General features: G+C 42.8%; 1 protein-coding gene across 2 annotated transcripts in view; it reads right to left on the bottom strand.

Moving 5' to 3' along the window:
* si:ch211-180a12.2 (uncharacterized) overlaps positions 1–17,707 on the bottom strand; it is an 86,466-nt gene that overhangs the window by 23,817 nt on the left and 44,942 nt on the right. Inside the window, exons 6-9 of one of the 2 annotated variants that reach the window (XM_064964711.1) lie at positions 10,081–10,242; positions 8,250–8,483; positions 6,695–6,745; positions 6,153–6,407 (exon numbers count right to left, since the gene is read on the bottom strand). In XM_064964711.1, the coding sequence (XP_064820783.1) occupies positions 6,153–6,407; positions 6,695–6,745; positions 8,250–8,483; positions 10,081–10,242 (702 nt within the window). Of the gene's footprint in view, positions 1–6,152; positions 6,408–6,694; positions 6,746–8,249; positions 8,583–10,080; positions 10,243–17,707 lie in introns of both variants that reach the window. The other variant, XM_064964710.1, reaches the window with a different exon arrangement.

Consider the following 17,707-nt stretch of genomic DNA (forward strand, 5'->3'; position numbering starts at 1 on the left):
TGTTTCACAGCATCTCCTGCCATGTCACTGATGAGTCGTGAAACAGTTGTTTGATGAAGACATTGTCTGTATAGTTTTTGGGGCCTTTTCCCCCAGCATTGTCCCAGCCATATCCACGGCAGCAGGAATAATTAAGTCCTCCACAATAGTATGAGTCTTGCCTGTCCTAGCCACTCAGTTGCTCATCATACAAAATGCTTCTAGCCCTTCTTAATGGTATCTGTTGCTTTTATACATGTCTTACTACTCAAAAGTAGTCTTAGTTCTCACTCAAACAACTCCTGTGGCTTATTTTTCAAAGTGGCATGTTTTATTTCTAAATGTCTGCACAAGAGTGAAGGTTTCATCGAGTTGTGAGATAGTACTTTTGCACATATAAACACACTCTGGCTGAGGAAAGGCACTACTCCAAATATAAGTGAACCCCAAATCAATGTAGTTCTCATCATATTTGCACCTCTTCGATGGTCCAACGTCCCTGTCTGTTGTTTGATGATTTCCCGGGTAAGTTGGTAGTAGCTCTTCGGCTCCATCAGATTGACAACTGTCAGTGTCCATGCTAACAGGCTAACAACAAATGTAGAATTACTGATGCTAGCATTGGATGTGCTCGTAGAAGCAGAACAACTTGTGTCGTCGACAGGTGCAGGTGTAGTACTGCTGGTAGTAGCAGTACTACCAGTAGAGCTGGTATGTGTCTCTATGGACGCGGGCCTTACTTTTTTTTAACCATTTATCAATTTTCGGGCAAACGGAATGAGCAGAAGCTACGTTTGGCTATATACGGACCGTTAGTGGAATTCCCGCGAGAGAGTAACGGTTAATGTGATTGGTTGTTATTTATTTGACTAGGCTACCTGTATTTGACATTGTGTTTTTATTTCGCTGAACACTAGGTGGTCAAATTTTTATTTTTGGCAGTGAAACCAGGCTACTCAGGCGAGAAAGAAACCTCACCCAAATGTATAGCCCCATTGGAAAATATAATATATTTTTATTTGGCGTACCCCGACGGCATTCCCCAGTTTGGGAATACCTGCGGTAGACCATTCCATTCTTGTGGGCCGGCTAAGGAGTATTGGTGTCTCTGAGGGTCTTTGAGAAAGGTCGTTACCAAACTAGGCCAAAGAGTGCAGTGTATAATGTCAGAACATCTGCTGTTTCAGCCACTGCCTGTTACCAAGGGTGTACCCCAAGGCTCCATCCTAGGCCCCACGCTTTTCTCAATTTACATCACAACATAGCTCAGCCAGTAGGAAGCTCTCTCACATCCATTTATATGCAGATGATACAGTCTTATACTCAGCTGGCCCTCCCTGTATTTTGTGTTAAACGCTCCACAACAAAGCTTTCTTAGTGTCCAACAAGCTTTCTCTGCCTTTAATTAACCTTGTTCTGAACACATCCAAAACAAAGGTCATGTGGTGTGTTCACAGGTGTGATTACTACCTCTGATGGTTTAGAGCTTGAGGTAGCCACCTCATACAAGTACTTGGCTAGATGGCACACTGTCCTTCTCTCTGCACATATCAAAGCAGCAGGCTAAAGTTAAATCTCGACTTGGTTTCCTTTATCGTAATCGCTCCTCTTTCACCCTAGTTGCCAAACGAATCCTGATTCAGATGACCATCCTACCCATGCTAGATTATGGAGTCGAAATTTATAGATCGGCAGGTAAGGGTGCTCTCAAAAGGCTAGATGAACTTTACCATTCGGCCATCAGATTTGCCACCAATGCTCCTTATAGGACACATCACTGCACTCCATACTCTTCTGTAAACTGGTCATCTCTGTATACCCATCACAAGACCCACTGGTTGATGCTTATTTTACAAAACCCTCTTAGGCCTCACTCCCCACTATCTGACATATCTACTGCAGCCCTCATCCACCACATACAACACCCGTTCTGCCAGTCACATTCTGTTAAAGGTTCCCAAAGCACACATATCCCTGGGTTGCTCATCTTTTCAGTTCGCTGCAACTAGCGACTGGAACGAGCTACAACAAACACTCAAACTTGACAGTTTTATCTCTTCATTCAGACTCAATCATGGACACTCTTACTGACAGTTGTGGCTGCTTTGCATGATGCATTGTTGTCTCTACCTTCTTGCCCTTTGTGCTGTTGTCTGTGCCCAATAATGTTTGTACCATGATTTGTGCTGCTACCATGTTATTGTGTTGTCATGTTGTGTTGCTACCATGTTGTTTTGCTACCATGCTGTGTTGTCATGTGTTGCTGCCATGCTATATTGTCGTCTTAGGTCTCTATGTAGTTTTGTGTTGTCTCTTGTCGTGATGTGTGTTTTGTCCTATATTTTGATTTTATTATTATTATTATTATTATTATTATTTGTAAATCCCAGCCCTCGTCCCTTCAGGAGGCCATTTGCCTTTTGGTAGGCCGTCATTGTAAATAACTGACTTGCCTAGTTAAATAAAAGGTAAAATAAAAAAGCATCTTTGGCAGCGATTAGAGCCTAGAGTCTTCTTGCGTATGATTCTACAAGCTTAGCACACCTGTATTTGGGGAGTTTCTCCCATTCTTCTCCGCAGATTCTCTCAAGCTCTGTCAGGTTGGATGGGGAGTGTCTGTGCACAGCTATTTTCAGGTCTCTCCAGAGATGTTCGATCGGGTTCAAGGACATTCAGAGATTTGTCCCAAAGCCACTTCTGTGTTTTCTTGGCTGTGTGCTTAGGGTTGTTGTCCTTTTGGAAGGTGAACCTTCACCCCAGTCTGAGGTCCTGAGAGCTCTGGAGCAGGTTTTCATCAAGGATCTCTCTGTACTATGCTCCGTTCATCTTTCTCTCAATCCTGACTAGGCTCCCGGTCCTTGCCGCTGAAAAACATCCCAACAGCATGATGCTGCCACCACCATGCTTCACCGTAGGGATGGTGCAAGGTTTCCTCCAGATGTGAATCTTGGCATTCAGGACAAAGAGTTCCATCTTGGTTTCATCAGGCCAGAGAATCTTGTTTCTCATGGTCTGAGAGTCCTTTAGGAGCCTTTTAGCTACGTGCCTTTTACTGAGCAGTGGCTTCCGTCTGGCCACTTTACCATAAAGGCCTGGTTGGTGGAGTGCTGCAGAGATGGTTGTCCTTCTGGAAGGTTCTCCCATCTCCACAGAGGAACTCAGGATCTCTGTAAGAGTGACCATTGGGTTCTTGGCCACCTCCCTGACCAAGGCCCTTCTCCCCTGATTGCTCAGGAAGGTGCAACATCACTAGCTCTAGCAAGATTCTTGGTGGCTCCCAACTTCTTCCATTTAAAAATGATGGAGGCCACTATGTTCTTGGGGACTTTCAATGCTGCAGACATTTTTTGGTACCCGTCCCCAGATCTGTGCCTCGACACAATCCTGTCTCGGAGCTCTACGGACTATTCCTTTGACCTCATACTTTGGCTTATTGTCTGATGGGGGATGTCAAAAGTAAAAGTGAACGTCTGGTGTGGCCACCAGCTGCATTATGTACTGCAGTGCATCTGCTCCTCATGGACTGCAGCAGATTTGCCAGTTCATGCTGTGAAATGTTACCCCACTCTTCCACCAAGGCACCTGCAAGTTCCAGGACATTTCTGGGGGGAATGGCCCTAGCCCTCACTCTCTGATCCAACAGGTCCCAGACGTGCTCAATGGAATTGAGATCCGGGCTCTTCGCTGCCCATGGCAGAACACTGAACGAGCAGTATGGCTGGTGGAATTGTCATGCTGGAGGGTCATGTCAGGATGAGCCTGCAGGAAGGGTACCACATGAAGGAGGAGGATGTCTTCCCTGTAACGCACAGCGTTGAGATTGCCTGTAATGACAACAAGTTCCGTCCGATGATGCTGTGACACACCGCCCCAGACTATGATGGATCCTCCACCTCCAAATCGATCCCGCTCCAGAGTACAGGCCTCGGTGTAACGCTCATTCCTTTGATGGTAAACACGAATCCGACCATCACCCCCGGTGAGACAAAACCGCGATTCGTCAGTGAAGAGCACTGTCTGGTCCAGCGACGATGGGTTTGTGCCCATAGGCGACGTTGTTGCTGGTGATGTCTGGTGAGGACCTGCCTTACATCAGGCCTACACGCCCTCAGTGAGGCCTCTCTCAGCCTATTGTAAACAGTCTGAGCACTGATGGGATTGTGCGTTCCTGGTGTAACTCGGGAAGTTGTTGTTGCCATCCTGTACCTGTCCTGGAGGTGTGATGTTCGGATGTACCGATCCTGTGCAGGTGTTGTTACACGTGGTCTGCCACTGCCACTGTTGCACTGTCTTAGGCGTCTCACAGTACGGACATTGAAATGTATTGCCCTGGCCACATTTGCAGTCCTCATGCCTCCTTCCAGCATGCCTAATCACGCAGATGAGCAGGGACCCTGGGCATCTTTCATTTGGTGTTTTTCAGAGTCAGTAGAAAGGCCTCTTTTATTATCCTAAGTTTTCATAATTGTGACCTTAGTTGCCTACAGTCTGCAAGCTGTTAGTGTCTTAATGACCGTTCCACAGGTGCATGTTTATTAATTGTTTATGGTTCATTGAACAAGCATGGGAAACAGTGAAGATTTTACAATATAGATCTTTGAAGTTATTTGGATTTTTGCGAATTTCTCTTTGAAAGACAGGGTCCTGAAAAAGGAACATTTTTATGTTGTTGCTGAGTTTATATTAATTTCAAAATATGTAACTGGAGCATAGGAGCATATACCCACGTGCGTTATAGACAGATGAACAGAGGTCCACACTCCAGTCCAGTTAGTAGTGGTAATGCACCTTAAAGTTGATTGCCAACCGCCATAAAAAATCCAAAGAAGAAGACTGAAGGAGGACAGATTACTAGAAACTAACTTGTTTTACCCTTTTATCTGTGAATTAATTGTCAGAGTAGAGGACCTTGTCAGGTAAAATAAGAACCCAATGTTTCCATCCAAGAACAAATTAGCTAGCAAAAGCAAGCTTGCTAGCTAAATTGCCACGTATGTTTCATGCGTTTAGACCTGTCGACAAATTAATATATTTGGTTCAGAGTTCGTTTTGATATTTCAACCTGCATGTCCTGATCGCGTCTGGTGTGAATGGACTAAATCAAAATGCCGCTAGCAGTTTGGATGAAATGATTGAGTAACATGAATGTGTACATTTATTTTTCAATGCTCGCACACGTAACGCGAGCGTTGTGGTCAGTTACACGTGACACGTTTCGATCTGTCCCCAAATTAATATAAACTAAAAAAGAAACGTTCCTTTTTCAGGACCCTGCCTTTCAAAGATAATTCTATATTGTAAAATCTTCAGCATGTTACTGCTGCAGTACTTGTTGTAGCGCTGAGAGGAAATAGGAAGAAAGCGATTTTATGGCTTATAACAGTGTTGAATTCAAATTAAAAACAGCATCTCTTTGCTGTATTCGTTGACATTCTCTCTCTAGTCATGGTTTGAAACGTTTTGTAGCTTTCTTTTATGCCTGCTACATTACTGCAGACAGGTCATCTGAGCCAACAAATTGGTCAGCGGTAGGCCTGTAGTGCAGTTGATTTGCTCTCTGGGCCTGCGGGAAAGGTAGACTTTGTACCTTCAGACAAATTAAATTGTTCAAAATGGCAACAGTTCACCTACCCAGCACTGCAGTGCAGCTGAATCGGGTGCACCTACTACCAACAGCTCGAGAGAAAAAAAGAAAAGGAAAATAGGAACAGAAGGCTTTATCATAGTTTTTTTTGCAGGAATGTTTGCAGATTGACTAGGAATGCCTTGGAGATCGACCGATTGGTGACCACAGCTCCAGAAAGTTGAGTGAATTACAATCTTTGGGCTGATAGGTCTATTTCTGGGTGGCAGTCCAAAGGAGCTGTGCAACAATCTTAAGGCTACTGTATGCGCGCATGTTGGCAGTTTAGAGGGAACATTGGTCATTTCTCACACCTATTTATGTTCTGTGGAAAAAGACACAAATATGTCATTACTCCTGCCCCTCCTCCCTTAAAGGGGTAGTTGACCCAAATTATGAAATTATATATTTGTTTCCTTAGCCTAAAAGCAGTCTGTGGACTCTTAGGTAAATAAAACCAAAGCTTGGATTGCAGTCTTTCCTTTTCCATAAACTATATAGATAACAAATAATAAACCTTTAACCCTCACAAACACCACCTTCCTCTCACCTCGGGTCTCGCGGGTGACGGGGTGCTTGAGGGCGATGTGATGGACGCTCACCCACACCTTGGTGCCGCCATGCTCCAGCTCGGCGCGGGGCAGCTTGCACTGGCTCATGGCCGAGAAGAAGCCCTGGGTGTCGGGCCGTGGGGCAGATAGGGCCTGGGAAGCCACGGGGCTCAGTTCGCCCCCCTGGCAGAACCAACGGAAGGTGATGATGTCTGGATGGAAGCACGAGGCCTGGGTTGTCAGGGTGACCACACCTGGAGGAGAGAGTGGAAAGAGACATGCAGCGTATAGACTTGTGTGGTTCAGTTGGTACCAGTGCAGCACTGGCAAAGCCAAGGTTGTGTGTTCAATTACCACAGGGATCATACACACAAAACACTTTTTTGCACGGACTGAATTGTAAGTTGTTTTGGATAAAAATGTCTGCTATATTGTCAAAACTGTAAAAAACGTAATTGGTAAAGTTGAAATGGAATTGACTCCAATCCTGATATGCAATGTACTTTAATTTGTATTTAAAATTAACTTAAGTTCATCTTACTGGAGTCATCACCTGCCTCTGTGAGCTGAATCTCTGAGACCTTGGGGGGAGCTGAAGAAAAGTAAGAGGGGACAGGACAAGTCATTTGAAAGTATTTTTTCACATTTTGTTGTGTTACAATCTGAAATTAAGATGGATGAAATTGAGATTTGTCGTCTCTGGACTACACACAATACCCAATAATGTCAAAGTGGAATTATGTTTCTTAGAAGAAAAAAATGAAGTTCAGGAGTAAAAATGTGCTTAACAAGTAACATAGTAACATCGACAATAATAGTGTTTAACATGATTTTTGAATGGCTACCTCATCTCTGTACCCCACACATACAGATAATTTTAAGGTCCCACAGTCGAGCAGTGAATTTCAAAGACAGATTCAAAGACACATGAGCATGGTGAAGTTATTAATTACACTTTGGATGGTACATCAATACACAGTCACTGCAAAGATACAGGCATCCTTCCTACCTCAGCTGCCGGAGAGTAAGGAAACCACTTAGGGATTTCACCAAGAGGCCAATGGTGACTTTAAAACAGTTACAGTTTAATGGCTGTGATAGGAGAAAACTGAGGATGGATCAACAACATTGTAGTTTCTCCACAATAGCAACCTAAATGACTGAGTGAAAAGAATGAAGCCTGTACAGAATAAAAATATTCCAAAACATGCATCCTATTTGCAATAAGGCACTAAAGTAGAACTGCAAAAAAATGTGCCAAAGAAATTAACTTGGTCCTGAATACAAAACATTAATTTGGGGCAAATCCAACACAACATCATATTTTCAAGCATTGTGGTGGCTGCATCATGTTATGGGTATGCTTATCATCGTTTTTTGGGGGGATAAAAAATAAATGGAATAGAGCTAAGCACAGGCAAAATCCTAGAGGAAAGCCTGGTTCAGTGTGCAGACACTGTGAGACAAATTATTATTTCAGCAGGACAATAACCTAAAACACAATGTCAAATATACACTGGGGTTGCTTACCAAGAAAGACAACATTGAATGTTCCTGAGTGGCTTAGTTACAGTTTTTACTTAAATCTACTTGAAAATCTATGGCAAGATTTGAAAATGGCTTTCTAGCAATGATCAACAACCAACTTGAGAGAGCCTGAAGAATTTTTAAAATAATAATATGCTAATATTGTACAATCCGGGAGTGGAAAGCTCTTAGAGACTTAACCAGAAAGATTCACAGCTGTAATCACTGCCAAAGGTGATTTTAATATGTAAATGAGGTATTTCTCGATCAATCATTTGCAAAAATATATAAAAACATGTTTTCACTTTCTCATTATGGGGTATTGTGTGTATATGGGTGCCATTTTTATTTTATTTAATCCATTTTGAATTCAGGCTATAATGTGGAATAAGTCCAGGGGTATGAAAACTTTCTGAAGGCTCTGTAGACTGAGACAGAAGGAAGAGAAAAAGTAAAATACAGTGTTTCTGTAAAAGAGACAGGGTTGTATTCAATTCCATTTTAATTCAATAAAATTTCCTGAATTGAAGAAAATTGACACAACACCTGTTGCGAGAGCTGTCCCTTACCTAATATGGTGAACTTGTCTGACACCCTCTCCACCACAACCTGGTCTTTCCCCACATAAGACACCTGGCACTTGAACACCGCACCCTTGTGGATGGAGATCAGGGGGATGAAGGAGAGCGAGGACAGCAGTCGCTGCTTGCTGCTGTCCCCCGTTGAGTGCAGCGGGCCCTGGGTGTGCAGCTTGTAATAGCCCACGTCGCCACCAGAGAGCAGCAGAGGACTCTTCTCCGAGACTGGGGAGGTGAAAGTGAGACCGTAGGGTAGAAGCATGGTGCTTAGTTGGTTACGGAGAAAGTTAGTGTTAGCGTACGCTTTGTATGTGGGACGGGATTCTGGTCATTTGATGTTGGACAATATTTGTTAGTAGAATTATGAGACATGAAAAAGACAAAAGGCAACGAGTTACTTAAGATAATGTACTGAACAAAGGCAAAATGCTAAATAAATGACAAAATAAAGTAATACTTCACTTAATTAAATGTCCTTGTATAATTACTTGTATAATACTTTATAACTTGTATGAGCCTTTATGGTGCCTACTGCTGTCTCTCTATGTAGGACATTATAATCTGGCTGAAAATTATATACAAATTCTGTCAGTTATTCAGTCAGGGTCATTATGAGATTATAATAAGACATAATACATGCTTATGACATGTCTTACAATACATTCTAACTGTGTAATAATGTTTTATACCTGTAGGCTGTAATTAAAGTGTTACCGAAAGAGACATTGTGGTCTGGCTCTATGTGTATATACACTCAACACAATATGCATTTGGACAGTGAAGCATTTTCAATTTGTCTCTTTTCTCCAGCATTTTGTATTTGAAATCAATTGTTTCATATGAGGCAACGGTACAGAGTGTCACCATTAATTTGAAGATATTTTCATACATATCCGTTTACCATTTTAAAATGAAAGCACTTATTTTATGCATCTACCCCCCCCCCCCCTCTACTTAAAGAAGTCATAAGTATTTGGACAAATTCACTTAAAGTGCATTAAAATAGTCCAACGTTTTGTAGTTGGTACCATATTCCTTGCAAGCAAATAACTACATGAGGCTTGTGACTTTACAATCTAGTTGGATGCATTTGCAGTTTGTTTTGGTTGTGTTTTGGTTTGGTTTACATTTTGCCCAATAGTAACTGAAGGGTGAATAAGCAGTAATATTCTTTCTAAGTGAGTAGATGAAATGTTTCTGAACACATCTAAATTAATCCCGCTTATGCCATAATTAGGAAAACTCATGAATGAATCGTGAATAACGATGAGGGATAATGTTAAAGAGGCTACAACAAAACATGCTAACCTCTCACTATTACTAACAACAGGGGAGGTTCGCAATTTTTTTTGGGGGGGGTACAGTATGATATTTGTGACTCTAACTTTCTCACTCATCATTTTTCATGATGCAGTCATGATTTTCCATAATCATAGTAGCATCCACATGAATGTAAGTGTTCAGAAACATTTCTTATTCTTACTCTAACTATAAAAGTGGCTCCAAAATGACACAAGACATAATCTGAAACACATTCAAATCAAACTGCAAATGCATCCAACAAGCTTGATGTAGTCATTGTGTGGAAGGAATATGGGACCAAATGCTAAACTTTTGACTACTTAATATACATAGCCACATTAAAGCCACATTAAAACATGTAACTTAACTGTCCAAATACATGTTATAGAGTGTATATAATGCTATGATGCTTTATAATAGTATAATGCTTTATAACATATTATAATCATGAATGGGCCTCTAAAATGTCTTAGAATAAAGCTTACAATATGTTACGTAACATATTGTGGTTTGGCTCTACCTGTGTGTGAGGTGTCTGAAATGGGGGTGTCATTGAGAAACCAGGTGGTCTGGACCCTGTCCACCCTCCTCCCCTCCACACTGATGGTCACCCTGCCCTTCTGACCAACAATGACCCGGGGAGGCAGAATGATCCCCGATACATTTAGAAACTTCTGCTTCTCTGGGGAGGGAATGAGGGAGAGGGACAGAGAGAGAGAGGGGGAGATATATGTCAGTGGTGATATAAACACAATTTTCTGAGACTAGTCATGTTACAAAACTTCATAATAAAAGTGCAATTATATACATACAGTTGGGTCTGAAATTATGGCACCCTTGATAAAGATGAGGGAAAAAAAGACTATCCTGCGTCTGCGTTTATGGACTGCTCTCTTCAACTCAAACTACAGGTTCAAACTACAAGTCAAGAGATTGAAATGACCATTGCAAAATGTTGATTTTGTGGTTAATTAACAATTTATTTGTGGATTTTGACGTGTGCTTGGAGTTATTGTCTTGCTGGAAGATCCACTTGAGGCCACGCTTTAGCTTATTCCTTGAGTATTTTGTGGTTGATTATCTATGTCTATGTGTTAGTTGCCTGTGTCTGCACTTATCATATATAGCTTCACGTTAGTTTTGTTGTTTTGTAAGTATGTTTAAGTGTTCTTCATTTAATTAAATAAGTAGATGTATTCATCTCACACTGCACCTTTGTCTCATCCATACAACGAACGTGACAGAATCACCCACCATAAAAGGACCAAGCAGCGTGAATGAGAGGAACAGCGCTTAATGGAGAAATGGACCCGGGAGAAGGACGAGTGGGTAACAATCTGGGAGGAGATTGAGAGGTGGTCGATCGATCCAGGGAGAGTGCCAGAGTCTGCATGGGATTCTTTGGTTCAGTGCGAGGATGGATACAGGAGAATGGAGGAATGGCGATATAAGTGTATACGGCTAGCACGGAAGCCCGAGAGGCAGCTCCAATATTTTTTTTTTTTGGGGGGGGGGGGGGTACACGAGGAGATTGGCTAAGTCAGGGAGGAGACCTGAGCCAACTCCTCGTGCTTACCTTGGGGAGCGTGTTACTGGTCAGGCACCTTACTGGTCAGGCACCGTGTTATGCAGTGGAACGCACGGTGTCTCCAGTGCACATTTCTAGCCCGGTGCGCTCTATTCCAGCTCCCCGCATTGGCCGGGATAGAATGGGCATCCAGCCAGAAAAGAGGGTGCCGGCTCAGCGCTCCTGGTCTCCAGTGTACCTCCTTGGACCAGGAAATCCTGCGCCGGCTCTGCGTACTGTGAGTCTGCACAGCCCTGAGCGTCCTGTGCCAGCGCCCTGCATTTGTAGGACAAGTATAAACATCCAGCCAGGAAGGGTTGTGTCAGCTCTACACTCCAGACCTCCAGTATGCCTCCAAAGCCCAGTACGTCCTGTGCCTGCTCCCCGCACTCACCCTGATGTGCGTGTCCCCAGCCCAGTACCACCAGTGCCAACACCACGCACCAGGCTTCCTGTGCGTCTCCAGACCCCTGTATGCCCTGTTCCTCCTCTTTTCAACTCTCTAGAGACAGCAGGAGCGGTAGAGATACTCTGTGTCACGCCCTGACCTTAGTATTCTTTGTTTTCTTTATTATTTTGGTTAGGTCAGGGTGTGACAAGGGTGATATAGTTTTTTTTGTCCTGTCTAGGGTTTTTGTATGTTTATGGGGTTGGGACCAGGTTAGGGGTTTTGTATGTCTATGGTTGCCTAGATTGGTTCTCAATTAGAAGCAGCTGTTTATTGTTGTCTCTGTCTAGGGTTTTTGTATGTTTATGGGGTTGGGACCAGGTTAGGGGTTTTGTATGTCTATGGTTGCCTAGATTGGTTCTCAATTAGAGGCAGCTGTTTATTGTTGTCTCTGATTGGGAACCATATTTAGGCAGCCATAGTCCTTGAGTATTTTGTGGGTGATTATCTATGTCTATGTGTTAGTTGCCTGTGTCTGCACTTATCATATATAGCTTCACGTTAGTTTTGTTGTATTGTAAGTTTGTTTAAGTGTTCTTCGTTTCATTAAATAAGAACATGTATTCATCTCACGCTGCACCTTGGTCTCATCCATACAACGAACGTGACACTTTGAATGATCGGCTATGAAAAGCCAACTGACATTTACTCCTGAGGTGCTGACTTGTTTCACCCTCGACAACTACTGTTATTATTTTTTTATTATTTGACCATGCTGGTCATTTATGAACATTTGAACATCTTGGCCATGTTCTGTTACAATCTCCACCCGGCACAGCCAGAAGAGGACTGGCCACCCCTCATAGCCTGGTTTCTTCCTAGGTTTTGGCCTTTCTAGGGAGTTTTTTTCCTAGCCACCGTGCTTCTACACCTGCATTGCTTATTGTTTGGGGTTTTTGGCTGGGTTTCTGTACAGCACTTTGATATATGAGCTGATGTAATAAGGGCTATATAAATACATTTGATATATTTGTATAATTCTACAAAGTCCTAGTGAAAAAAAGCTAATTCTTCTAGCCAATGACGCATCAACATTCTAACAGTCTAATAAATAAATGTAATTTATGCTATCGGAAGAATAATAATTTGGTTGTTTTTATAAAGGTCTTAGGTAATATTAGAAAACCAAAAAACAATGTAGCATGTAGCAAAAATCCGAAAAAACACGTAGCATGTTGTAGTTTCTTTTACAATAAATGTGATTTGTAATGGCTTTATAGTTAATAAAAGAGTCCCGTAACAGCCTCTTTTTTTTTACAAAGTACAACGTAAAAAAGAATGGTATCAACCTGCAAGACGCGCGGTCAAATTATTAACATGAGCGCCAATGATGATAAATAGGCATAACAAACTCATCATTACACTTTCTAAATTAAAACCAACCTCTTCACCCTCCTTATCATTCATTTAGGGCTCATTTAAATTCAATTGTGAAGTAATGTGCATAATTATCACCCATTCATCCATTTTTTTCATCCATTCAGTGAGGTGAGAAAGAGGCATCAGCATTAGGGTACCAATGCTAATTAGGGTACCAATGTCCTCCTGAAAAAATTCAATTTAAAATAAACATTTTGGAAAAGTAAAAAAAAAAAAAAATCTTCCGTGGGGGTTGGCCTATGGCGGTTCCACTGTTAAAGGAGAACTTCTCTTTTTTTTATACAACAAAATATTTTTGGAATGTTATAGAAGGGTCCAGATAACTTTGAGTGATTTCACTTTTGGAGAAACTTCCCCAAACAGGAAATCACTTCCTCATCCTCATTGTTTTTGGAGACTTTATTCATGTTTTTCCATACTACACAGTGAAATATGTCCTTTAAGAAACGGCAAAGTTCTCAGTATAGTGATGCATGTCTTAAGATGTTGTACCGATAGGACACATGGGAGATAGTATCTCTGTTTTGTACCATCAAAAGTATGATTATATGTAGAAACCAGACAACATAGTTTATGTCTTTAAAATCGATAGAACAATATATCCCAGAGCAACTGGGATTACGGCTGTGGCTGTCATGCAAAGGTCTGCCCGTTTCAACGTAATTGACCATTAATTAACATGAACACATGAACACTCCACGCATAAAAACCGCTGATTGGCGCCTTTGGGACATCTACATTAAAATATTTGAATAAATCTATTTGATAATATACACCATCACAATAAATCCATTATTCCTTTTAGGCAGCTCTAAAGAAACATTATGACATGAAGAAAATGTATTTCAGAAGAACAGAACATGACTTGGCCTACCATACAGTGGGGCAAAAAAGTATTTTGTCAGCCACCAATTGTGCAAGTTCTCCCACTTAAAAAGATGAGAGAGGCCTGTAATTTTCATCATATGTACACTTCAACTATGACAGACAAATGAGAAAAAATAAATCCAGAAAATCACATTGTAGGATTTTTAATTAATTTTATTTGCAAATTATGGTGGAAAATAACAAATAACAAAAGTTTATATCAATACTTTGTTATATACTCTTTGTTGGCAATGACAGAGGTCAAACATTTTCTGTAAGTCTTCACAAGGTTTTCACACACTGTTGCTGGTATTTTGGCCCATTCCTCCATGCAGATCTCCTCTAGAGCAGTGATGTTTTGGGGCTGTGGCTGCTCAACACGGACTTTCAACTCCCTCCAAAGATTTTCTATGAGGTTGAGATCTGGAGACTGGCTAGGCCACTCCAGGACCTTGAAATGCTTCTTACGAAGTCACTCCTTCATGCCCGGGCGGTATGTTTGGGATCATTGTCAAACTGAAAGAACCAGCCAAGTTTCATCTTAAATGCCCTAGCTGATGAAAGGAGGTTTTCACTCAAAATCTCACGATACATGGCCCCATTCATTCTTTCCTTTACACGGATCAGTCGTCCTGGTCCCTTTGCAGAAAAACAGCCCCAAAGCATGATGTCTCCACCCCCATGCTTCACAGTAGGTATGGTGTTCTTTGGATGCAACTCAGCATTCTTTGTCCTCCAAACACGACGAGTTGGTCTATTTTGGTTTTATCTGACCATATGACATTCTCCCAATCTTCTTCTGGATAATCCAAATGCTCTCTAGGAAACTTCAGACGGGCCTGGACATGTACTGGCTTAAGCAGTGGGACACATCGGGCACTGCAGGATTTGAGTCCCTGGCGGCGTAGTGTATTACTCATGGTAGGCTTTGTTACTTTGGTCCCAGCTCTCTGCAGGTCATTCACTAGGTCCCACCGTGTGGTTCTGGGATTTTTGCTCACTGTTCTTGTGATCATTTTGACCCCACGGGGTGTGATTTTGCGTGGAGCCCCAGATCGAGGGAGATTATCAGTGGTCTTGTATGTCTTCCATTTCCTAATAATTGCTCCCACAGTTGATTTCTTCAAACCAAGCTGTTTACCTAGTGCAGATTCAGTCTTCCCAGCCTGGTGCAGGTCGACAATTTTGTTTCTGGTGTCCTTTGACAGATCTTTGGTCTTGGCCATAGTGGAGTTTGGAGTGTGACTGTTTGAGGTTGTGAACAGGTGGCTTTTATACTGATAACAAGTTCAAACAGGTGCCATTAATACAGGTAACAAGTGGAGGACAGAGGAGCCTCTTAAAGAAGAAGTTACAGGTCTGTGAGAGCCAGAAATCTTGCTTGTTTGTAGGTGACCGAACATCAATAGTAACAACGAAACATATTTAATTAAACTGTTAACTGTCTCTCGCTGAAGAAAGAAATGAAGGAGAGAGGGGAGGGGATGGAAATGCACAGTTGTGAGATATTCTGTTGCTAAAGTTAACTGTGTCAGCCTATTAATCATGAAAATATTTAGAAAAATGCCCCATTACTAGGCTATTCAAAATCAAATACAAATGCACAATAATTATAGGCCTGTGTATGCCTACGCTCTAAAATGCATATGGGTCTTTTGAATTAATCATCACCTTAGAAAGCACTGTCCATTTCGTTGTGTTAGTCCTTGTGGATGTTGTTTCAAAGCCTACTTTTTCCAAACCGTTTCAACCTGTTGTTGAACTTCTTACTTCAAATGTATCAATCACAGTGAGGTCAGTTTTAAAAGCACATAGCGTTTTGATGATAAGTGTTTGACGTGATTTTCAATTTCATTTGCATAGATATCAGAGTGCTTAGAGGCCGGTGACCCAAAAAACGACTCCGTAAAAGAGGGAAACGAGGCGGTCTTCTAGTCAGACTCCGGAGACGGGCACATTGTGCACCACTCCCTAGCATTCTTCTCGCCAATGTCCAGTCTCTTGACAACAAGGTTGATGAAATCCGAGCAAGGGTAGCATTCCAGAGGGATATCAGAGACTGTAACGTTCTTTGCTTCACGGAAACATGGCTCACTGGAGAGACGCTATCGGAGGCGGTGCAGCCAGCCGGTTTCTCCACATCGTGCCAACAGAAACAAACATCTTTCTGGTAAGAAGAGGGGCGGGGGCGTATGCCTTATGGCTAAAGAGACGTGGTGTGATCACAGAAACATGCAGGAACTCAAATCCTTCTGTTCACCTGATTTAGAATTCCTCACAATCAAATGTCGACCGTATTATCTAACAAGAGAATTCTCTTCGATTATAATCACAGCCGTATATATTCCCCCCCAAGCAGACACATCAATGGCTCCATACATCCTGAGGCTGCATTCATTGTAGCTGGGGATTTTAACAAGGCTAATCTGAAAACAAGACTCCCTAAATTGTATCAGCATATCGATTGCGCAACCAGGGCTGGCAAAACCTTGGATCATTGTTATTCTATCTTCCGCGACGCATATAAGGCCCTGCCCCGCCCTCCTTTCGGAAAAGCTGACCACGACTCCATTTTGCTGATCCCTGCCTACAGACAGAAACTAAAACAAGAAGCTCCCACGCTGAGGTCTGTCCAATGCTGGTCCGACAAAGCTGATTCCACACTCCAAGACTGCGTCCATCACGTGGACTGGGATATGTTTCGTATTGCGTCAGACAACAACATTGACGAATACGCTGATTCGGTGTGCGAGTTCATTAGAACGTGCGTTGAAGATGTCGTTCCCACAGCAATGATTAAAACATTCCCTAACCAGAAACCGTGGATTGATGGCAGCATTCGTGTGAAACTGAAAGCGCGAACCACTGCTTTTAATCAGGGCAAGGTGACTGGTAACATGACCGAATACAAACAGTGCAGCTATTCCCTCCGCAAGGCTATCAAACAAGCTAAGCGTCAGTATAGAGACAAAGTAGAATCTCAATTCAACGGCTCAGACACAAGAGGTATGTGGCAGGGTCTACAGTCAATCATGGACTACAAGAAGAAAACCAGCCCAGTCACGGACCAGGATGTCTTGCTCCCAGGCAGACTAAATAACATTTTTGCCCGCTTTGAGGACAATACTGTGCCACTGACACAGCCTGCAACGATAACATGCGGACTCTCCTTCACTGCAGCCGAGGTGAGTAAAACATTTAAACGTGTTAACCCTCGCAAGGCTGCAGGCCCAGACGGCATCCCCAGCCGCCCCCTCAGAGCATGCGCAGACCAGCTGGCTGGTGTGTTTATTGACATATTCAATCAATCCCTATACCAGTCTGCTGTTCCCACATGCTTCAAGAGGGCCACCATTGCTCCTGTTCCCAAGAAAGCTAAGGTAACTGAGCTAAACGACTACTGCCCCGTAGCACTCACTTCCGTCATCATGAAGTGCTTTGAGAGACTAGTCAAGGACCATATCACCTCCACCCTACCTGACACCCTAGACCCACTCCAATTTGCTTACCGCCCAAATAGGTCCACAGGCGATGCAATCTCAACTACACTGCACACTGCCCTAACCCATCTGGACAAGAGGAATACCTATGTGAGAATGCTGTTCATCGACTACAGCTCGGCATTTAACACCATAGTACCCTCCAAGCTCATCATCAAGCTCGAGACCCTGGGTCTTGACCCCGCCCTGTGCAACTGGGTACTCGACTTCCTGACGGGCCGCCCCCAGGTGGTGAGGGTAGGCAACAACATCTCCACCCAGCTGATCCTCAACACTGGGCCCCAAAAGGGTGCATTCTGAGCCCTCTCCTGTACTCCCTGTTCACCCACGACTGCGTGGCCACGCACGCCTCCAACTCAATCATCAAGTTTGCGGACGACACAAC

Source organism: Oncorhynchus masou, unplaced genomic scaffold (genome assembly GCF_036934945.1).
Source record: "Oncorhynchus masou masou isolate Uvic2021 unplaced genomic scaffold, UVic_Omas_1.1 unplaced_scaffold_24___fragment_2___debris, whole genome shotgun sequence".
Lineage (NCBI taxonomy): Eukaryota > Metazoa > Chordata > Actinopteri > Salmoniformes > Salmonidae > Oncorhynchus > Oncorhynchus masou.